A 25709-nucleotide genomic window follows, 5' to 3' on the forward strand; every position below is an offset into this window, starting at 1 on the left:
TGAAGTGTGCTCGTGTCACTATTCACAGATGATACACTACCAAAAGATTGTTTTCTTCCTATTGGAGTACTCATGGGATAATTTGAAGTAGATTGAACAGTTCCATGATTTGGTGATAACACTGGTGATTTAGAAGTAGCGTTTGATGATAAAACATTCAATGGTTTCATTATGGGCTCATACAATCTTTCAAGTGTCGTACGATTTTCAATATTATCATTCTTGATAGAGTTGAATTTCTGCCTGACAGCTTCTGTTGTCTCTACTAGTTGACGTTTCAAATTTATTTCATTGTTTTTATTTACAGGATCTTTTTTTGTATTCATAATGCCCTTTTTTTTGAATTAAAGCTTAATTCGTTGGTGAAGTGACCACTACAATATTCAGTGATCGAATAAGTTCCAAAAACAAGATCATGGGTATATAAAACTATCGAATCCTTTGCGATATCTACCTTCATCTATTTTTCTATCCTTATCAATGACTAGAAATCCATATTGGTCCTCCCAGCATTTAACACACATCAATTGGAATTGTTTGAATGTTACATCGGGTGAAACATGATCTGAATAAATGTGATGTAAATTCGTCTCATCTTGTTTGAACATTATAATGAAATTGGTATTGTCACGCACTAACTGTTTGGGTACCCGTGAATATGTCTGTGCTAGATAAAAACAATCAACATCCTTATGACGTCCCATACAGAAATATGATCTAATAATATCTTGCTTTTCACATATCACATCATCGAAAATGAAAACAGAATTAGGCTTAGCGTCGGAGGGTTCCACTATTTCTGCATTATTGCTGAATGTATAAAAACCTAATCCTTTTATAGGTTCCAAAACACTTCGCAAGTACTGATATTTAGGTTGATTGAGTGATTTCGAATAGAGATACACATTTCTAAATCTCAGTCCTTGTGGATGTGTTAATAGTGATATCATTGCATTCGTCTTTCCATAATTTGAAGGTCCTATAATGAGTCCTCGAACTGATGATGGAAGTAGTGGACCATGTCTGAATACCCTTTGTCCATTCAATCCACAACCAAATTTCTCATCTAGATTATCTACAGCAAACTTTTCTTTCTGTTTTACAATGCGCATCGTGCCGTGGTTGGAGACTATATAAATGTTATTAGCTTATTCATTTCAATGTGTACCATCAAACGATACGGACGTATTGAAAGTGATCGTAAAATTAAAAGAGGTTGTGGTTTTGTTAATGATTTAATAAACAAACTTCCTTTCGAATTACATCTACCCGGAGGTTATCAATACTGTGGACCGGGTACAAAATTGAAACAACGTTTAGCTCGTAACGACCCTGGAATCAATAAATTAGATATTGAATGCAAAAAACACGATATTCAATATTCTAAGCATCCATCCGATCTTGCAGCAAGACATTTAGCCGACAAAGAACTTGAATACAGCGCTTGGGATAGGGTTAAATCGAAGGACGCGAGTATTGGGGAAAGAGCAGCTGCATTACTTGTCACCAACATTATGAAAGCGAAAAGACATATGGGCATGGGTTGTAGTACCAATAAGAAAAAATGTAATAGGAAACAAACGAAGAAAAATAAAATTAAAAAAGTTGCATTTGGTGCTGGGATAGTCCATAAAGTGCGAAATGTATTGAAGAAAGCTGGTGGGAATCAATTTGTGACGAATAATAGCAAAAAAGCTATCACTGTGGCATTGCAGGCGGCACGTAAATACCTTAAAGCTGCCGGTGGAAAGAAGAAAATCCGCACACCACGCATAATTCCTGTTCCCAAGATCGGTGGACTTTTACCATTGATACCAATTTTTGCTGGACTATCCGCACTAGGAAGTTTGGCGGGAGCCGCTGCTGGTATTACCAAGGCCGTGAATTCGGCAAAAGCCAGCAGAGCGGCTTCAATGGAAGCCAATCGTCACAATAAAACCATGGAGGCTGTAGCATTAGGCAAACGCGGAAGTGGAATATATCTCAAACCATACCGTAAAGGTTTAGGACTATATTTAAAACCATACAAAGCCACAAACAAAACAAAAAACTAATTGAACCCCTACCTCAGAGGCCTCTTACTGATCTCGATCTCAGTTATTATGCACAAAAAATGAAAATTCCACATTTTCGTGGTGTTTTTATGCGTGATAGATTACCATCTTCAGGTCCAAAACAAAACGAGACAGCTATTGTTAATTTAGATGGAATAAATGGACCAGGAACACATTGGGTGGCATATAAAAAATGTGGGAAAGAAGTCACATATTTCGATAGTTTTGGAGATCTACCCCCACCATTGGAATTGACTCGATTCTTTCGAAAATGTTCGAATGTAAAAATCAAATATAACTATGATCGACAACAGAAATTTAATACAGTTCTCTGTGGTCACTTGTGCTTGCAGTTTCTCTCTAAATAATTTTCCAAATAAAAATGGATTCAACACCAAAACTGGATCGGGAGGCTATCAAGGGAATGGGGTTTTCACTTAGAATGTTTTCAAAATATGGTACCTTGAAAAAAATGGATAAAGTGATGCTTGCAAATATGCCTAAGGAAGTGATACTTGCATGTGTTGCACATGAGATTGCATATGTTTGGGAAAAGTTGCCTAAGCATCTGCAAGATGACATCGATATAATGAAACATAGATATTGTTATGAGCACCACCACCACGATCAAAATTCAGAATCGGATGTTAATGACGGTCCTATACCTCGGAAATCTATGTGTTGTATTTGTAATATAGAGGATGTGAATATTGGTATCAATAAAAATGATACTTATTACAATACAACACCTTCCAAAAAGTGTAAATTGTCTCAAATGTGCTGTTGCTGTGTACAATAATAAATTGAAATGTGTTTCAAAATATTCATCAGTCATGTCACGAAAGTTCGAGCTACAAGCTGTCGGGACAAGTGTCTTGAGTGCGGATTTTTTTCCACCAATTGAATTGGATAGGAACAGTCGTTATGGATTAGGACTTTTGGGATTCTATGGGTGCAATACAATCAATAATATAACTGAAGCTAATAACTTAGTTAGTTTTAGAATCAGTAATGACAACTCATCGATACCCCAAAAGTTGACAATTGAAATTCCATGTGGTGCTTATGGAATAGAAGAGATCAATGCCGTCATACAGAAACATATCATGTTCAGATTGTTTCATGATAAAAAACCAAATGATGTCGTTGCAGATGATATTTTCTATCTACACGCCAATAATAATACATTCAAATGTGAAATGCGATCCAAATATGAAATTGATCTGACACATCCAAATTCAATAGCAGAAATGATGGGGTTCGCTCATGAAATATTTCCACCAAATCAGATACATGAATCATCATTACCAATAAACATTACAACTGTGAGACTTATCCGCTTAGATTGCAATATAATATCTGGTTCATATATAAATGGTGAAGAATCCCACATTCTTTTCTCATTCGATATTGATGTTGAACCTGGCTACAATCTTACTAAAGAACCACACAGTATTATATATATGCCTGTCAGTCCAGAAGGTCGTCAATTGATTCACAACATTACAGTGCGTATTTTGGATGAAAAAAATAACCTTATCGATTTTGGAAGTGAAGAAGAGATTTTCATTATTTTGGAATTGAAGAAAATCGAATAACTGTTGTTATGGGTTTCATTTATAATAGACAAAATCGCATTGAACAATCCCAAACGAGTTGCACTATCAAAAAGAAAGGTGTGCATAAAAAGAAGCTCATTCCACAAGTGTATGCTAAACAGTTAGCACATAACGCTCTGTCTGTGAGTGATCTTAAATTTTTGAAATCGATTGGATTGAAAGTGAGAAAATAACAATGGTGCTCGAAACAAACAATGAAAAGTTGAATATATTCAATGACCCAGTGCTCGATCATTCTCTCATAAGTTTACATGAGCACACATATAAGCCCTATGGATCACCGCTATTCAGGAATTCGGATGAAATCAGAATTGCAATCAATAATCAAGATGTTATACTAGATATTGCCGAGAGCTTCATTTACATAGAAGGTAAATTCACCCCCAAAGATGTAGCGAAAACATGCTATCTCTCGAATAATGCAATTGCATTTCTCTTTGACGAAATTCGTTATGAAATGGGAGGTGAACAAGTGGCTGTTGTTAGAAAACCTGGGATAACATCTACAATGAAAACCATGATATCATTTGGACAATCTCATGCTAACACATTATTGACATCTGGTTGGGGACTTTCACAATTGAAGCAAGATATCTTGGATACAAACAGTCATGTTTTTAGTGGAAAACTACCACTGAAATATTTGATGGGTTTTGCTGAAGATTACAACAAAAGTATCTTGAATGCCAAACAGGAATTGATTTTGATTATCGCTCGATCATTCAAAAACTCATATATAGGTGAGGTTGATGCTGATTTGGAAATAAATAAAATCGAATGGAAAATAAGGCATATTGTACCAGATGATAAACACAAGCTCAAACTTTTGAGTAGAATAAACAAAAGCGGTCTGAATGCCAAAATCAAGTTGGCGTATCGTATGTGGGACCTCTATGAACTACCATCATTACGTGGGACTTCTTCAGACATATGGGCCATCAAAACAACTAACGCATTGGAAACTCCTCGTTTTGTCATCATCGCATTCCAAAGTACTACCACATCTGAAGATAGAACACAAGATATTACAAAATTCACAACTGCTGATATCAATAGTATTCGAGTATACTTGAATTCTGAAGTTTATCCATATGAGCGTTGGAATTTGAATTTCGATAAAAAACTTGATGCTCCTGCTTATTATGCTTTTGAGAGTTTCCAGCGAAGTTATTATGATAAAGATATGAGTGAACCTCTGATGGACATTGGACAATTTAGAGAGAATCCACTATTCGTCATCGATTGTTCCCATCAACCGAATGCAACAAAATCATCAACTATTGATATAAAGATTGAGTTTGAGACGAGGAAGACCAAGTTTCCAGACAACACTAAAGTATATGCATTAATTTTGCATGATACAGTTTTAACATACAATGCATTGGATGGTTCAGTTCATAGCAGATATTGACACTTTTTTTTTCACTCTATCATGTACTGTTTTATGATCTTTTTTTTTTATTTGTAACTGACTTATATCATGTATTGTATTTTATATCATATTTATTGTTTTGTAATCATTTTCTATTGTATTTCATCAGATTTAAATAAATAAAACATGAAAATAATACAAAGTTTTTTATTTGACATTATTTATGATTCACAGGAACATACAGACTATCTAAAATAACTTCTTCCTCATAATCATCATTTTCGCGACCATCTTCAATTTCCTCTCGATTTTCATCATTCAATTCAAAGTGATGAATAATCCATTCTGGCAAGTATGGTTGGAGGCTATACAGGAATCTTCTTAGGTTCAGTTCAATCATAACCTCACAAAGTTGCCACAATTCCAATTCATTATCCAAAAATTTGTTGCAAACTTCTGCACCACTCCAATAGTTCTCAGCATCACGAAGGCATAATTCGATTTGTTTTTCATCATAGCATACACTCATATCATAAACGCTTGCATGTTCGGCTCCATCACCCAACACCTTCAATTTAGACGACAAATGTTGAACCGATGATTTGAGATCTACAATATCGACCCAATCTTGACTTGCGTACTGCATCCACATCTTTAAATGGTGGAACTGAAATCGAACAAAAAAAAAAACAATGAGCAACCTCCAATTTTTCAGTGATATAATACTCACATTCCCATTTTACTTGTAGTTACAAAGTGAGTGTATTCAACTAAGTTAGTAATGTTTATATTTCCATATAATTATCATCTAATATATGAATATTAATAAAACAATAAGAAATTCATTATAATTACTATTATTATTCAATCATATTGAATTTGACTAGAGTTATCGTTTTCACACCAAAAAAAAACTTTGTAAGCTATGACCTAAAGAAATTCACTATAAATTATTACTATTATTCAATCATATTGAATTCGACTAGAGATCGCGTTTTCATGCCAGCAAAACTTTGTTGGCTCTGTCCTAAATACATCATCGTATATTTACCACCTGATGAGTTGATACAAGATATATCGTCATCACTGAATTGCAACGAAATACGTTTTGGTAGCCATGTTTTAAATAATTTATCATTGCTCACATCTTGCAAAGTTAATAAAATTGATTTACCAAATCGTGTAGAATAAGTTGACATATTTTTAATTATGTACACTTCATCAATTGGCAATGATGATAAGGCCTTTTGCTCTAGTATTTCAACCTCCTGTACAATCAAATTATTAATTTTATTCAAGTCTACTTTTGAAACGGACATGATGAAAATATATATGAAAATATAAACAATTTCCAACAGACAAATACACTCACCGTCTTCCTTCTATTACGAACTGAATAACACTCTACCAATTGCTAACTGCTGCAGATATATTCGTCTACTGATTTCATAGTGTGCCAGGCATTTCTTTTATATTAAACAGTGTGAGTCACCCCCACCATGAAACCGTGAAAGATTCACATTGCTAGTTGCTATCCACTAGAGATGCCTGACGTCACAGCCAAGCCCATCTCCCAACTTGATGCGATAACAGTTGCCGGTACGAGCAAGCAGTGGTCGTTGCGGTCTCGGAGAGGGTAGACGCTAGGCAAACGGTCCTCGGCTGCCGTTGTGTCACCATCGATAGCGGGGCTAGAGCGAACCTTCATCGCTTCGGGAGAGGTGAGGGCAGACCGATGAATACGCATTACTCTGCCACACGTCGTGGAGTGAACATGTCGCTCTCTAGCCGTTGAACGGTTATTGCTGTGACGTCACTCCACTACTAACTTGGTGCCCTAACACCGATGGAGCATTTATTACTTGGAGGATCTTCGAAGTATGCAGACGTATGTTTGTACATAGACAAACAAGCACATGATGAAACCCTGTACCGTGCATTCTCCTACACACACACAGACACACACACACATAAACACACAAAATCTCATATGAAAAAAAAATCTGAACGATCCATGCACCAGACACTTCAAGGTCACAACGCCTTGACTTCACTGCACAACAAAAAAACTTCACCAAACAACAACCAATAAAAAAAGCAATTAATACGTCATAGTGGTGGGGGGAGGCCGAGAATCAGCTGTAAACAACTACTTATGGTTCATACTAAAAATACGTAGATTTGCGGCCTTCTAATTTGGAAAATTGGCCATTCTTCACTGGTTATAGGAATGATAAATGTGTAAAACCAGTTGTGGGCATTTATACTATTGGAGCTGTTCCAAAGAAAATGGCCGCATTCTTAAAATTGAGAAACCCTCAGCTCCACACAGCACACGCGTTTCGCAGATCCTCGGCTACTATGCTTGTAGAAAATGGTAGCGATCTAATATCGGTAAAAGAACTTGGGGGGGTTGGAACTCCTCTGCGGTGGCGAAGTCGTATATGGAGAATTCAGTTTCAAAGATAATGAAGATGAACGGCCGCCGGCCGTTAAAAATTCTTAACGGACCGAGGCTGCTAACATTAACTTTTCAATTGTCTTCAGAATACTGTTGAATCAAAATGACTGTATGGGATTACGAAAAAAGATTCTCCGAAATCAAGTACAAACTCATGAAAAAGCATATCATAGCGAGATTTAAAAACATTAACATTGACAGAAGTATATCACAAAGTAGATTATTCCATAGATGGTGTTTTGCGAAAGGGACCCTTTGATTTCTAATGCTTGGTTGGTCTCCTTGCAAATGCCTGATGATTTCTAGAGTTAGTATATACAAGTATAGGTCCTCTCTCGTTATTCTTGCGAAGAACTATTGTCGTATCAATGACAATTTCTACATCTGTCCCTCGCTCTCCACGTTCAGATTTTCATCTCTCTCATCGAATACCACACAATATTCCCAAACTCGAGAACAAGCTGCACGAAGGTTTACGGACTTCGTAAATAATATTTTCAAAGCATTTGCTAGAGACAAATGCCCATGTATTCACAATGTATGCGCAGTCTTCGCGACAATACATCAGACCGAGGTTATTTTTGCAAAGATCAAAAACTGCACCCTCAAAATATTCAGCGGTACAGATGCCGCATTTAAGTTAATAATACAACTGAGCTATGTAATCAACAAATAATAGTAGGCCCAGCACTGATCTCTGAGGTACCCCAAAATAATACATTTTTCTTCATTGTGCAAGGCACCAATAGCCTTCCTAAATTTTAGATGGCTCAAAAATGATTTAACGAATGATTTTTCAAAAGTAATTTTTTGCTGAGCGTTGAAAGGACTGATACCACTATGGATTCACAATCACGATATTAGGGTAAAGAGACAGATTGTAATAACTTATCCATAATTATGAAAAGAGGTATGGTCAGTACAATGTGCCAGGATTTTAATAGTACGGGAGATAAATTGTCGTTACCAGAAAATTTGTTTGTATTGACTTTTTCAGTAAACTGATTTTGTTTTGATATGGCGAGATATGTTAAACTTGTAAATACTCAAAAAATGCAATGCATACTTTCCTGTGGTGAGCATTTAAAGATACCTATAATAAACAACTCATTAATACAGTTCATTTTATGATTTACACTAAAAATGATTTAACAAAAACCGCTGACGTTTTGTGTAGGACAAACTGGAAGAACATTCAAATCCCGCATAAAGGAACACGAAAATAGTTTCCAGAAGGAAAAAATTAACTGCACATATGCCACTCATTCAAACACGGAGGGGCATGAGTTCAACCATGAATTCAAGCCCCTCAATTTTCATCAAGTATCGGACAGTTGTAATCAATTATAGAATATGAATAATCTAGGAATACTCCAAGATCTAAAAAGATTGGTATTGGATGCTAAAACTCAGTAAAGAATTGATACTACTTGGTTTAGGCGATAACATGTATTCATTGTTACGATTTGTTGATGTAAAGTAAATAATAAACTCAAAATCTTGACATTTATTAGTAGAAGAACAAGTTATATCTGGATATAAGAAGTCATAATAACAGTTTTGTTATTCAAAATGATCTGGTGGCAAGTTTTGTTAATTATCAGAAGTTGGTGGTATTCTCAGAGGCTGGACTTACACATATTTATCATTTTTCTTGATAAAACATTATTTGCATATTTTTCTGCAGAAAGGTGCGGTGTGAGAATTAATGGAATGTACACACATTAGTGAACAAATCGTGAAGAATCTTCAAACTTTGTAACATTATCGAGAATTCTTTTTAACATTTCCGCTGTGTGCAAATATTTGAAACTGAAACAATTCTTTTGTTTGTTGAACATATTAGGAAACATTATAAATGTTCCCTTGAGCTCAACAAATTCAGATACGAGGAACTATGAAGTTATATCAATTCAGATTTGTTTGTCGGAGATTGACATGCACATACAGGCTGATTCAAATTAAGTGGTCCTCATAAGTAACTTTATTGGCATTAGTAGATTTCAACATCCATCAAAACGAATACATTAAACAAATCACTGAACATTTTTAGGACTTCTCCAATTTCTAGTGAAGAATGATAATCCAATTATGAATGGATGTGACAACTTTATGGAATATAAAAAATAAGGTTAATTTAAGTGGTTATTTCAAGACATACATCAACTCAAATATTATAAATCAGTCAAAATGGCAATGTCATCTCAGTAAGTGATCAATAACGCCACCCTTTTCTTCATGATATGTTAACTCGTTTTCAAATATTCGTATACTTTTCAACACGATCCTGCAATCGACATCTTGAAACTTTGTCGTTAGGCGGAATTTACACTATTTGTTTTCACCGGTGCGTTTGAAACATACAGTCAGATCTATTACACTGTAGGTACTGCTGGAAGAGCTGGTAGAAAATTAGTGCCAATTGTCTATTGATTATTTAGCGAAGAAAATGTACTACATGGCCTGAACAGTCTCGAGCCTAAAATATAGATAGCGCTAGTCTCATTGCATTTATAGCTCTTCAGTTAGTATTAAACTTCAAAAGAGAGCCGTTGAAATTTCATGATATTCCACCCATCAGCTTGTGAGTTATTGTGGGAAGAATGACACTACTTTTATTATTCTCAAAACAATGGATCAAAAACAATTTTGTGTTTTAATTTTACACTGCTTTTTGATGGGAAAAAACCGTTCTAGCTAAGCAATACCTTGAAAAGTGTTATAAGGACTTCGCTTCATCAGAAACAATAATTAAAGGTTGGTTTGCTGACTTCAAAGATGGTCGTATGTCATTACACAGAAGTGCATATAAATACATACGTCACATATAATAGATTCAAAAAGTAAAAATGTATAAATGTAAAATATCACAGTGAACAAATAAAAGTAACACAATTTGTCAAATAATAGAACATGTATAGACACACTAGGTACATATGTCTTGTAAATAAATATCTTCCTTACGAATATAACATAGACCTAACAGACAATAATCATTAATAAAAATTAATTACATATAAAAATGGTAAACCTGAGGTATATATAAAAGTCAACATGATGAGTACTGAAATTCAGATATAATATCATAATAGGCGGTTTGAAGGAGGTGATGCTTGAGTACTAGTTTGAATTTAGCTAATGGGGCATCTTTCAGTGGTTGTGGAAGGGAATTGAATCATTTAATTCCTATCAACTGGGTGGATGTCAACCTGGTGTGAGGAATTGCTAAATGAGATCTGGTCCTTGTGGAATAGTTATGGTTATCTCCATTCATCCGGTACTTATGTCTGTGTGTTTTCACATGAATCAAGTTATAATATATTGAAGCTGAGGGAAGTGTCAAGATCTTGAATTTGATATACCATGGTTTACAAGTCTTAGTGTTTGGTATGTTCTATAGAAATGTTATATGTAGTAGGGCTAGAATGATTGTGTGGCTCTTAATGGAGATCACGTTGATGAATGAAGCCAATTTTGAACAAAAAAATGCGTTGTCTTTCTTAGGCCATGGACTTTTCATCCCAGGTGTTATATGATGACGATTCGCTGGGCTGAATAAGTGGTTCCTGACCGTCCCTATATTAGTTGTGAAATTTTTTGTTTATCAGTGCTCAGTTGGATTTTTTCTCATTCATATTTACATGGGTATAACTGTGTAATATTTTTTCGAAATACCCGAATGTTTCGTTATTGTGATACAACTCAAATACCGTGTTGATAAGCTCTGAACAATTCCAGAACGTACTTCAGGAAATCAGGGATAACATATATTTTTTTGAAAACAACATGCATGGGGCTGTACGGAATGAAGTAATAATGAAAATGTTAATAATAATAATGTCTGCAGCATTGACTGCAAGAGTTAATGGATCGAAAATTCAATGAAACTATAATTACCTTGTTATTCATGGCTTTGATGAGGGTAATTCCAATCCATTTGGTATTATTTCGATATATAGACTGGGAAAGAATCCCAAAAATCAATGAAACCTAGAGACCAGTAGTCATTAAGTTCAGCCGTCGTTGTACGAGAAATTAAATATTTGGTAAAAAGAATTTCGAATGAACATCTATTATGATAACAGAGTAGCTTACTACAGAAAGTTTCAATTTATTCAAAAAGGTTTGAGCTCATTTTGATTAATCATGTTGGACGTTTGATTGCCATGTGTATGCTAACTACAAAAGTTATAAAACACTTTTAAGATTTGAATCAAATCTCGAGAAACCCCTAATAGAATCATGAAATGTTTTCATCTGTAGCAATGAAGCAATATTTTTTGTGTCCTTTCATATTTAGGGTCTGTTAACAATCTTCTGTGGGTACTAATTGATTTTTGATTATTTTAGAGCTCTTTCTTGTTGGTGAACGATACTACTGAGTAGTTTTTGTATTTCTCTCTTTTTCTGTGATTTATTTCTGAAATATGTTTTATCTTCATTTGAACTTTTGCTGAATAATTCAAAAATACGTTGAAATCTTGATTCCTCTTTTGGTATTCTCCATATTAATGAGATTACTTTTTGAAACTTTTTTTTTATTCCAACAAAATGAATGGCACTTAATTTGGGTCAGTCCTTTATTATAATCAGTAATATCGCAAAGAATGATATTTTGAATGATATTGCTGACGCAATTTATCAGAAAGTCTACGGTAACATTTTGATTATATTCAAGTACCTTGTTTTTCATTATTTAATCTCTAAAAAAACTTTGACCCGTTTTGTTCACTTACATTTCTGTAGATCAGTCAACATGAATTATCGCCACGTTCTGTTGTTTATGAATAAACAGAAAAATAAATTAAATTGTAATGTCTCGTTTGATAGGTCTTTCAGTCGAACACTTCTCATTTTTTCCAAATGAAACCAGCCATTTCTGAGTGATTAACAGTTTTACATTACGTTTAAGAAACTACAAACAAACAATAAATATCATAACTCAAAAGAAAATTTAATTGGAAAGTCATCCCAGTTTATCCTACTAAATGTTCCCATTCACTTCCTGACAATAATAGAGTGTGTTTATAAATTCATTGGAATGTTTCTAGGGTAATCTCGTTGAAAGCACCTCTTATTCTATCTATGAGTTCTGGAACCGACCATGGATGTATAACTTATACATCAAATTTCACAAATCCCCTCGAAAAATTGAGTGTCATATCAGTTGATCTGGTAGGCCATTCTTAGGGACCATTTCTATCTATTCACCAATTTGAACCATCCATCGAACCAACACGTCATAGTGCACATCTTTTTCAGATGTTACTTCAGTTGAACACTAATTTTTCTGAACTATTTTTTTGTTTTATTTTAAAGAAAGTTGCGCATCAACCGCTAGGGTTATTAGCAACGGCATAATACAAATAATTCAATTAGTATATGATGTTTAAACTTAATTCATATACTCTGCTAGCTTAGAGGTGTAATTGTACCACTGATGTTGCCAATTGTTGATGATCTCTTGTTTGTAGAAATATTTTTGGGTTTAGTATAAGTCAATGGATTTGATATGGCTGCTTTCGCCAATTGATCTGCTCTTTCATTACCTGGGATGCCCACTTGAGATGGGACTCACATGAATCTGATTACTGCTTGCTTTTGTTTGAGTACATGAAGCTCTCGTTTTATGGAAAGTATAATGGGATTTTGGGTGTTTGATTGATTCATTGCCAGAAGAGCACTCATGGAATCTGTTATAATGAGGCATTTTCCATTTTTCAAATATTTATGTACTTCAAGGCTTTCCATGTAGCGTATGTTTCTCCAGTAAATACCGTGCTTTCTCTTGGTAGTTTGTACGAAGCTTGAAAACCTGCGATAGTGAAAGCTGATCCGACTCCGTCTATAGTTTTGGATGCATATGTGAAGAGGAAGTTGAAGACTGCATATTGTTCTAGAAGACGATGAAATTCTAAAATTTTTCATCAATACGATTTTGCAACATATTCAGGTACAGAGGTCCAGTTAAACTTTCTTCCAAAAACCTTTCACAGACTATGTGACCTTCTAGAAATACATGTAGGTTTATGTCAGACCAATAACGTATTGTAACGAATCTGAGTATGTTTTGCAATCTTCTATATGGATCATTTTTGTAGGAGTAAAATTTATGTTTCTCAAACGGTTTTCAGTGGTGCTGAAGAGACCAAACAAACTACATATAACCTAGGTTTTCTTTTCGATGTTTCTAATCTAGATACACAACTAGTAATCTGAAACTTTCTGACGAATTCTCCCAACTATATTTGGGAGATAAAGATTTTGGCTTTCTACTTCTCCATCTTTGTACAAAAAATGTGGGAATTTTCCAAAGAAAAGAAGGAAGCAATGAAATTCAAAACATATTTTTACAAAGATGTGTAGATTATATTCGAAGAAATAACTTTTAGACACGAAAGAAAAAGCCCTCTTAGAAAGTAGTACCATCCAAGGTATGTTAAGTTATTCTCAGGTATTGTCCAATTTCCTAATAATTCTATTTATCTCAATTACTGCTGTTCTGATTTTCAAAAATGAACCAGTACTAGATAGATGATTGGAGAAGACCAATTAAACAAGGTATCGCAAGACTCTTCTTTCCTAGTAAAAGTAGGTAGTGTTCATGGGTGACGAGTGATATCACACAATTAGCTTTTTCATCAAAAAGTACTAAAAATGTTCATCCTGTTCATCTAGTCATGTGTAAAAGTTATGAATACTGCATAGTACCCGTATCTTCATTGAAAAAAATGGATTCTCGGCCACTGTAATTTGTAACATCAGTGAACGCATCACTGAGTTTTTCCCAATTGCAAGAACACAACATGTCTGAAACATTTCTCAGTATAATACCTGCCCGAATTCATGTAACATCAATTACATCAATCGAATTGAGAGTTATTCACTTTCTCTTTCAGATACGGTTTACTGGGTGCATCAGGATGTGGAAAAACCACGCTTCTCTCTTGCATCGTCGGCAGAAGGCGACTCAACACCGGAGAAATTTTTGTGCTGGGCGGAAAACCCGGAAAGAAAGGATCCGGTGTGCCCGGAAAACGAGTCGGGTACATGCCCCAGGAGATAGCCCTCTACGGAGAATTTACCATCAAAGAAACGATGATGTATTTCGGATGGATTTTTGGTATGGAGTCCAAAGAAATCTATGAAAGACTGCAGTTTCTGTTGAACTTTTTGGATTTACCTAGTCAAAATCGTATGGTTAAGAATCTGAGGTAAGTTCAAGCAACACTCGGTGGCATACATTTCACCAAAGATAGCGCTACAAAAGCGACACTTTTTTATCGATGACGGTGAAGACCTACAATTATCATTTATTTTGATATGATCCACTTGAATTTTCCATGTACTGATTTTCCTTGATATGATTGTTTTTTTTTTGTGAAAATTCAATGTTCACTGAGAATACACTATTGTTTTGAAAATAGTGTAATGACCGAAACTAGTCAACAAATATAAAACTATCGTGGAAAATATACAAAATTGTATTTTTATAGTGTATTTTCTGTGAAAATATAGTGATGAAAATAGTTCAATTCTCTTTCCAAATAGATTGAAACTGTTCTCATGAACATAGTAATTGAATTCGAGAAACACAACTTCAGTGAGGTATACCGGGTGTTTCCTAATTGCGGTAAAAATGTAAGGGCATTTCCCCAGGTAATTTTATGCAAAAACAATGCATATGATTAAAACTGTATTCGATTTTGGTGAGATTTGACACTGTGATTTTCGGTAACAAGCCCTGCTCAGATACAAATTTCGAGTCCAGATACAGATAGGAATTCAGTTTATCCAACAATATCGACCAAAAAATGAACGACACTAACATTCAATATTGTCCAAAATAAGCACTTTTCTCAGTCACCAAAAATGAAATCATCTCCTCTTCTCGTTTCGTCAATCAAGTTGGCGTCTTCAGGACATAAAGAAAAACTACAATTTTGATATATTCCACGACAGAAGTTCCAGTTTTACTTTTCATCATTTAATTTTGTGTTGGGTAACACATCCTTTGTTTCATTTTCATAACTGTCTTTGTTTTCTAGAAAAAAAAACATATTTGGAGAATTAGTGTGCTCTGCATTAAAAAAGCCAAACAATTATTAGTTTATGATGATTGCCATTGTCAAGTTACATTTATTTTTGTGACAACGGATATTTACAATATTGATACGGAAAAGGAATCTATTGAAAAAGTTCAACACCGTGTATCTTGGAAACAATGCATTTTCTGATGTACGTTTAATGAACTTTTCTTCATAAAATTAGCTCCTCAACACGGCCATACATTTTTTCACCGCAAACAGGAAATACTCTGTACATTATTTAAGTGACATCTGAATTCTCGACTGAAATAAAGGGGTTCAAATTCAAAGTCATTTTAATGTATAATTTTTGGGGGGAAGATTATGTGATACCTTTGATTGTTTGATTTGTCAAGAGTGAGAACTATTCTTGTGTTCAGTTACAAATATATGAAATATATGACTGAAATATTGCAGTCCTTCCATAGATTGATATAATGCCTATATAATAAATTGCTGTATTGAAACATCATATTTTCCTAGGAAGGGCTCTGTTGGCATATCTCTCCCAAAAAAAATAATCCTAAATCCTTTGCAGATTTTTGAATTATCAGCTTTCTTCCAGCTACATCATCAGAACAACACAACTTGAAACTCAATTCTGAAAAATCCAAATTGTTTTATTTCGGTATGAAAATAATATGAACTTCTTAAAGAATAATACTCCATTATAAATCTGTAATACAGACAGAAAACTTGGTTTAGGTATTAGATACAGACATGCGTTTTTCTTAGCTAATAAAATATCTTATTGGTAAATTTCTGAAACTTATTTACAGTAATCGTCATATTGTCAACTTCGAAATGAAGCGAACGTTGTGTGAATCACTTGTCACTTCAACTATTGTGATTTCCTTTATGGACCATGCCTGACAAAAGTCGATAAGGATAGAACACAAAAAGAGCAAAATAGCTGCGCAAGACTGAATTATGGTATCATAAATTATAAACATATTTCACATAATTGTTGAATGCACCTCAATATGTACAATAGAAGGCAGCTCCACATGGGTACTTTTACTCACAAACTTTTGAATGATCCTTACCCTCCAGCATTGATCAATAGATTCATTTCTCGATTCAAAGTACATTCACAAAGTATCAGACACAAATCTACCTTCAGCATAAAACTGCATTTTTTCAAAGGTGTTATGTCTTCAATGCCTTCAAAATATACAATACTTTGTCTGATGAATTCAAATTATATAATATAAATAAGTTCAAATATAAATTGAAGCCTCATTTACATGGTAAGCAGTAAGCATATTTAAGCTCATTCTTCATTTCAATTTATCATAATTTGTATTTTCAGCTATGTATGCACCCATAATTCACAATCTATAATGTATTCTTTCTTTCATTTTACGTTCTTTTATTTATTCAAAGTTTGTCAGTCAATTTATTAGTATATAAATAGAATAGCTTTGAGCTAGACTTCGCCAACTGTCTATGAATAAACCATTCGTGTACTGTCTCGAATAACAATGAAAGGCGTTTATTATTATTACTATTATTTGTTGTTATTGAATTGAGTTTTGGACGAACTGTTGTTATGTTTAGCCACAACTACTCTGATATTCAATCCGTTGCCCAATTTTTTTCAAAATGTCAACAACAGATAACCGTCTTCCACTATCACAACCTACTTGCAAAAGAAACTTGGATATGTAATCTTCATTGTATTCTGTATAGTGAAATTAATATTGTTGAATACGTTCAAAGAAATAACGAAACTATAGAAGTACCGATTATGATTGAATACAGTCCACTCACAAAAATGAACTGTTTTTTCTGTTTTTCACCTCGGATAACAGAAAATCATTCCATACTAAACTAGAATCATTCTCAGTGCAATGAACGTTATTTTTTCAGTGGTGGTCAACAACGAAGGGTTTCTTTCGCAGTAGCTCTAATGCACGACCCCGAACTCCTTATTCTCGATGAACCGACAGTAGGTGTGGATCCTTTGTTGAGGCAAAGTATATGGAATCACCTCGTACAGATAACGAAAGATGGCAATAAGACTGTTATCATCACGACACATTACATTGAAGAAGCTAGACAAGCACACACGGTAAGCAAATTATTTTTTTAAGTGTGTCTACCATTGTAATTAATGGGGAATTTAGTACGAAGGTGAAAAGGGTCTTTCAGACCTCTTATGCAACTTTACATGAATAAAGGAGAAATAATCGACAGTTCCCTAACTTCTAACGAAACTTGTTTGACCTTTTTAGAAACTCGTCTGATCTGATGAAAGCTAGAACTAGAACCTCTAGCTCAGAATGAATCCAAATCAAGCACTCTTCCCAAACACCAAATCTGCAACACTCTTCTCGACACACGTTTCCCAGCCAAGTTGGCGTCTTCTCGACAAACTCGCCGTTCTGGTGTTTGGGAAAAGTGTTTGTTTTGGATTTATCTGATCTAGTTAGTTCACTAAGATGGTTAGGTTAGGTCCAAAGTGAGTGGGTCTATACGACCCTCCACCGCAACCCGCAAGGGTTTATTGTGGCTCACACATATTCACACTCGGCCAAATAAACCCAGCTTCTTAACAGAGCCTATTAGTTTGTATGGTGAGTGATCTCCGGTTCAAAATAAAAATAGTGTTATCTGAACAAAGTTATTCTAAAATTGGATGTAGAGCTCAAAAATGTTGAAATATACAGGGTGTTCCATTTGAAAAAATTGAGTTCCACTCATTTTTTCATGAGATCAAAATATCTGCATTTTTTGAAGACCCTGTATGAGGCAAATGAAAATATGACTCGGAGTGAAGATTCTCATAGTATCACTCCACTCCATTTCAAATTTGATCGTTTTAGTGCAAGGGAGTTCAAGATTATCAGCATTTAGAAAAGTTCATGTTTGGTAAAAAAAATATCGAAATTAATTTATATCTTCTAAACGGTAATAGATAGGTATAGGAAAATAGTATATGAATTTGTTGACAAAGTGATAATGAATCATAATATGTATGATACGATAATATAATAATATGTATATACGGAGTGTTCCATTTGAAAAATCAAAGAAGCCGCTACTTTATAGTAGAAGCGACAACGCCGCTTTAGTTTGTCAGAAACGGCTAATTAACGCTCATCATGAAAAGCCCTGTATATAGGCCCTGAACCAGTTATGTTTGGTGTCAAATTGGGAAGTTGAACAATAATAAACATAAAGAATACTGGAAAAATATACTCGAGAACACACACGTTCACATCTGTACAAAGGGACTGTTCGAATAGAAAACTACAGAATTTCTCAAATAAAGCTCAGTGGGCACTGTTCAATGGGCCTTACAAGTGAGAACTCAGCTGCAACTAACGGATACGGATAACTAATGGAGACAGCTCGTCATTTTTGCAGATGTGAGGCAAACAATTCATGAACAACTCAAATTATGTCCAGCAAGTAACCTGAAAAGACTAGTATGGGAAGTTAATACACTGATCAGTTATTTATTGAAAATGAATAACACTGTCCATCCTGGTGGAACAATTTATTTATTATCATTGATAGTATTACAGGGAACTAGATTGGTTGGAATGAGTGTTATGAAAAACACAAAGCATGAGACTGATGTGTTTTCCAGATACTTGGAAGAAATGGGGAAGTCCAATGGCTCCCAAATAAAGGGCAAAACAATATTTTCAATTTTTATTTCAAACGACATATTTTTTTGGATACGTCATTAAAATACTATCAATCCTTCCAGATGTAGTTAATATATTCGATTGTCTTTGCGAGAAATCTTTTTTTGGGTCATATATGCATTTTAGCAGGGTTCTTCTATTTGAGGCGATCACTGCCTGAAGATGTTGCATGGTGCAAAACTCAAAAAACGAATATTAGCTTATTTCACAAAAATTCTTTCAAACTTATTGTTGTGAAAGTATTATTTAATAATCCGTTATTTGGAAGGTCAAACTGGACCGGCGGTCCAAAGTGAAGTTTTCAGGGTCAAACGTGATATTTTTGAAATATTGTTGATAAATATTTCTTGTTGAAAGTTCAGCATAGATGGAGAAAAATATTTTAATTTTTTCTGAAATGAAACAATTGAAATCAGCAATTTCTGTTTCGATAGAGAAAACTAAATTTCAATCATCTTCAGAATATAATGTAAGAAACAAAATAAGCAGTTTTTACCTTTTTGCCACCTACTCAACTACTTCTAGGAAACAAATTCAGTGATAATGATAATTTTTTGAATAATTTTCGTCATCATATTGGATGAAGATATATAAATGTTAGTCACTGAATAATGGATTGAGTGTCGACATTTTATGATAAAAATAAATTAAAAAATTTGTTGTCACTTCCTGTTTTCAGAACGTCATGAGTTTGGTTGAGCCATTAAAATATTTTTTTATTTATGAGGACAAGTTTCGCAAAGCTGTAATTATGCAAATATCATTGTCAGCAAAACTATCTGGTAATAATATCTATAAACTTCAACTATATTTGTGGACATTATCAATACGACAAAAAATTATTGCGTATATTTGTGGGATAGATTATCAATTATCTTTCACTAGTGAGATCATAACAATACATTTTATGGCGGGAATAATAATTAGTTTACTATATTTACATTCAGCACAAGTCCAAAGGTATCTTTAACATCGTAAATATTTCCTATAAATGACAGAATTCATGAAAATTTACACAGGTTCACAATTTTGGCAAAAATTTACTGTTTTTTTTATGAAGTCGAACACATCTGATGAAACCAAAATATGTTTGAAAACTGTTTCAAGAAGTGATACTATATACTGAGAAAATAGATATTTAAAAATAAAATTCCAAACTGCCACAGAATGGATGGATCGTGTTTATTTTGAAGTTAACTACTTTCTTCCTTTGTTTGGAAGTTTTTCACATTTTTTCACCATTTGAAAATGGTGAAGTACAAGGGCAAAAAACTCTTTCCTGTTACAATAAATCCATATGATAATTGACAATATGCTACTAGTATATGCCAATTAAACCCCTTTCTTTATCATTACCATAATATGTTCACGTATATCTGTTGAACAAAAATTGACTCATACATAAATTCTACGACTATGAAATTCTCACTTCTTACTCCTTTATCTGTAGAGTAGGGAGGGTGAGTATAGGCCCACAGCACTTAGGCCACATGTGACCCATTGTACATCCTCCCGAAAAGTTGTCCCATATTATGCCCCATATTATGGGGCTAGTGGACACTGGTCATCGCCACATATTTTTTCCAGCTTCCCAAGGTCGCCCATACTGATCCTGGCAAGACTGCATCCTTTGATTCCATCCCATCTCTTTAGGGATTGAGCATAAGTGTGATGTTTGGCTAGTTCCGCAATTGTCGAAGTCATCAAGCCGTAGGTGTCACTGGGTCCTAAAAGTCTTAGTCCAGCCGCTTGCTTAGCTAAAGAGTGGGCAATGCGTGGGCCTTTACTCCTGTCGTGTCCTTCAACCCAACTCAGGATAATGTTATTATCTACCTAGGCTTTGGATAAATCTTGGTGGCACTCTGGTACTAGCTCTGAGGTAACACGTTGTCTGTTCGAGGCTAATATGGATTGTCCACTATTAGTGCAGATTGTTATGTTTTTGCCAGAAACTCCTTTCCTGGTTATTTCTTTTATGGCGATTGATATGACAGCCAGTTTTGTTTGAACCACGTTGGTATTTTTTTCCATTCCCTACTTAATCATTAGGCTTAGTGATCTGGAGTAAACCCCACACCCTGAACCTTCTTCGGTTTTTGAGCCGTTCGTATATATGCGTATTGCATTTGTAGCATCTGATTCTATGTTTTCTTTCATTTGTATTTTGTAGGGTTTATTGAACACGAACCTGGGTTCAATTGCATCACTGGCTGCCTGCGACAGAGGCTGCGCAATAGACGCTTATCGTCATAGACTTAGCCTCAATTGACCCATTCCTATTTCGAGGTTCACACCAGCCGTGGGCAATCATAACATGGTCATCAACGTAACCTCCTTAAGGTACAGGTCCAGAGGGTTCAGACCAGTAATTAATTTCATTGTCGCGGTTGGTGTTGTTCTCATGGCATCTGTGATGTTTAAACAAGCCTCTTGCTTGTAGAACGTTCGGTGCCCATGCGATGGCTCCGTACGTTAACATCGGTCTTATTATTGCAGTGTAGATCCAGATGACTACACGGGGTGAAAGACCCCATGTGCATCGCACTGTCCTCCGACATTGCTCATAAACCACATATGCTCTTTTTGTTCTACTCTATAGGTGAGAGTTCCGTGTTAGCTTCCTGTCGAGGGTAGTACCAAGGTATTTCACCTCTTCAGAGAAGTTTACTTTGCTTTTGGAGATTTCGGGAGGTTTTAGGCCCGATAAACTTTTTTTCCTGGTGAAAAGGACTTCTCAGTCTTCTTGGGATTGATCGACAATGTGTGTTCCTTACACTATGTTTCTATTTATTCGACCCCATCCTGCGCTCTATTGCACATTGTGTTCACAAATTTGCCGGTCTGCAAGATAACTGATTGGTTGGTGACACAACTCTGTTTAGAGCACGCAGTATCATAAACGCATCCATACTTTTACAATACAGCATAATAAAATATATTATTTTTCTAACGAATCTCTTCACAGAAACAGCAAAATCATGTGACTGAATTTTGTCTAATAACTCAAAAGTGACACCCCAGAACACGTATTATATCAACACTCTGAAACATTAAAAAACCCGTCAAAAAGAATACTGCAAACGAGTTATAAATGAAACAAATGAACGCAAACAAGTTGGAGAAAATAATATCAGAATGAAATATATGAATGGAAATCCTACACTGATACATTTTTAGATAGATTACCTAATTAGGTGCTTCATACAATCTTTACTAGCAGCATTTTAATGGTTCAAATTCAGAAATGTCAGAGTTCAACACAGCATAACTGGATCGTCAAAATAATCTAGAAGTCATCTGTTTAAGTGAAACCTGTCTCACTTCAGAAATCTACAATGCCGCATTGTTTCCACAGTGTCTTCAGAAAAGATATATGAACCTAACAAATAAAACCAAGGGCGGAGGTTTCCTTGCATCTGTAAAAAACTTATATGATTTTTATCTCTTGGATCTCTTTGAAGTGACATCGGCAAAACCAAATATATAGACATTGCAGGAGGTAAATTAGGTGTAGACATGCATCTGTGTCTGTAGAGTAGGGAGGGTGAGTGTACCACATGTGACCCATTGTACATCCTCACCAGAAGTTCTCCTCCTGGGTCATCGTCCATCCTGTCCTTTTCAGGAAGGTGAACAGGTCACTAGGAGACATCTCCTTTATATTGGCGGGTGTAGGCCAAGACTCGCCTAACACTCGCCCCACTCTCTTTGGTCCTTGAGGTGTCTCACGGTGGCCTCCATGAAGGTTATGGAAGGTGCAGCGACATTACTGTTGTTGAGCAGCTTCTTCAACCTTTTTGGGATTTCCTTCGTGGAGGTGCATAAGTGAGGGAGATTTCCTGCAGGGGCAGCCGGTTCCTTGCCTTTATTCAAGGCGGAGCTCTTGGCACCCGCCGCAGGAAGTGCCCTTATTGTTGGAGGTGGAGTGGGTGAGGAGGAGGGTGCACTTATAGTTGCTGCCACTCCTGCCTCCTTCGCTCTCTTTCTCCTTTTTGCCTCGGTGCGCCAAATGAGTTTACACCTTGGCCTTTGTATTACATCACGAGCTGATCTGCTATGTCCAGCCTTATTTCAAGCGGTAGATTGGGGTGGACATTTCTGTTCATCCCTAGCCACTGCGCGTTTTTGTTGTTTCTGTTTTTGTGTGTGTTTCATTTCATGTATGTTCCCACGAGTAGCAAGGGGTTGGTCACCTCTGGCAGAGCCCCGCATTACCAGAGGTAGGCTGATTACGAAAAAGTTTCGCCCAGTTCCCCAAGGGGATCGTTAGTAACCTCATATCACCCTGCGGCCATTCAGCTGTCGGCAAGATTCCTTACATCGTGCATATCATGTTCCTTTACGTGATATACATTCCTCCCAGGAGGTTGAATAGGACACCAATATGTCTTGGCACAATCATGTCACTGGAATTGCAAAGGCTGCTTCTCAAAAGCTTGAGAGACTGTTCCGAACCAGAAAACTGTACAAACCCCAGCAAATTTTGATGCTTTATAAACCTCAGATTAAACCTTCTTTAGAGTATTGTTCACATATATGGCATATCCTGAAGCTGGTGGATCCATCCAGAAAAGAGCCATTCACCTGATTGGCGATACGAACATCACTTGCAACCCTGATAATCTGGAACATGAAGGAAAAGTTGGAAATGCATCTCTCTTTTATAGATACTTTCACGGAAGGGGTTCAAGTGACTTGGCACATTTGATTCCACCAAGAGCGGTACCTATCAGAAGTAGGCGACGGCTGCTCATCGTTTTGAGGTTCAACTCAGTACACATCGAACTCTACTGTTTAGGAACTGTTTCATTTGGAGAACTGCCTTTATATGGAACGTTTTCACAAATGAATTTAATCTCCAGCGATTAAAATCCAACGTGAATCGCTACTTTCGCACTGGCTTCGCTCTTAGAGCACCTTAGATTTTCCTGTAGTACTTGTATTTTGTCCTTGAAAAAATACTTGTCAATAACTCACATTACAAGCCTATCATAATAATAGAAGATTTTAAGACTTCGCATTTTGGTTTTATTGAAATTGATTCTAAATATGAATTAACAAAAAATGTTATTGGAAAGTTTGTCGTGAAGCGATATAATACTATTTCAAACCAGAGTAATCGCTTACTAGATTTAATTCTCATTAGCATAGAATGCCACCTACATAGGAATCTTCAACTACATGAAAACGTTCATCATTCATCTTTATCGTTCAGTCTTCCAACCATTATTCACAAACAGGGCAACTTTCATTTCAATTAACAAAGACAGAATATATTCAACTCCAGACAAATTTTCCTCTGATGTATGAATTAGTAACAGCCGTCCACTGGAGAGGGATACTTCAATGCTCGCACTTTAACAATGCTTGCGATGAAATTGAAATTTTGACACGAATTCTTCAAATATCCATTTCTCCCAAAATCATTAATAATATAATCGTCGGTACCCGGTTAGTACAGTGGTGAAATTATAAAAACTATACGTAAGAAGGAACGGGCATTGAAAAACTATAAATACTTCATTACACACTTTTATTTCGATAAGTTTTGCACATCAAGAAAAGAAATAAAAAACACTGTCAAGAATGATCGCAAAACATTTGCTAATGAGGCTGAAAAAATATTTCTCAAGATCCCTTCTAATTCTGGAATTATTAGAAATAAAAAAGGTAACTCTAGGATACCTGGTGAAATGAAAGATGAAGATGAAAAGACATCTTATTCAAACCTGCAGGATATTGCTGATACTTTCAGTTCTTACTCTGCTTCTGTATCAATCGATCAAATACCGAACTCTGTAACAAACTTGAAGTCAAATATAGCAATGTATCTTTTATCGGCCTAACAGAAATCTCCGAGGATATTATCAAAAATAAACTGATTGTAGAACCTGATTAGATTCTTAGCTTTTAGATAAAGGATTGCATTTCTGTTTGAACTGCAACCTTTGAAACATATATTTTACCTCATTCTAACAAGCAGATAATTGGAAGATAGCTTGCTGAAAAAAAGGCGATACGAGAATTGTACAGATTTATCGAGGAATCTTAATATTATGCAATTTGTTATCTTATATTTTATTTATGATTCAACTAAAAACATAGTATCTGAGGAACAACATGGTTTTTAGATAGGAAATCTTGTTTAACAAACCTTTTATGTCTACCCCAGTATGTTTGCGAAGTATTTGAAGAAAGAGGTCAGGTGAATGTGATATACTTGGATATTAAACAAGCGTTTAATCGAATTGACATGTTTATTCTTATTAAGAAGTTATGTGCTTTTTGTTTCTCTGAAAAATTAGGTGAATGGAGATGTTTGATCGCAAGCAGTATGTTGATTAAAAAGAATATGTTCCTTCCAACATCAGATCTACATCTGAAGTTCCTCAAGGATCAAACTTAAGACCTTTGTTATTTCTCCTTTCAATAAATGATCTCTTAATGTGAATAGACT

At 35.2% G+C, this 25709-nt stretch overlaps 1 protein-coding gene across 5 annotated transcripts in view; it reads left to right on the plus strand.

Annotated features, from left to right (window-relative positions):
- The window catches only part of snu (ABC-type transporter snustorr), a 216476-nt gene that overhangs the window by 176615 nt on the left and 14152 nt on the right, over positions 1-25709 (plus strand). For all 5 annotated transcript variants that reach the window (XM_074173311.1, XM_074173312.1, XM_074173313.1 and 2 more), the window contains 2 exons: positions 14406-14720; positions 17466-17667. In XM_074173311.1, coding sequence (XP_074029412.1) covers positions 14406-14720; positions 17466-17667 — 517 coding nt within the window. The remainder of the gene's footprint in view (positions 1-14405; positions 14721-17465; positions 17668-25709) is intronic.

The sequence above is a fragment of the Leptinotarsa decemlineata genome, unplaced genomic scaffold, assembly GCF_025532065.1.
Source record: "Leptinotarsa decemlineata unplaced genomic scaffold, Ldec_3_MD MMD2_tig00000218_RagTag_RagTag, whole genome shotgun sequence".
Classification (NCBI taxonomy): domain Eukaryota; kingdom Metazoa; phylum Arthropoda; class Insecta; order Coleoptera; family Chrysomelidae; genus Leptinotarsa; species Leptinotarsa decemlineata.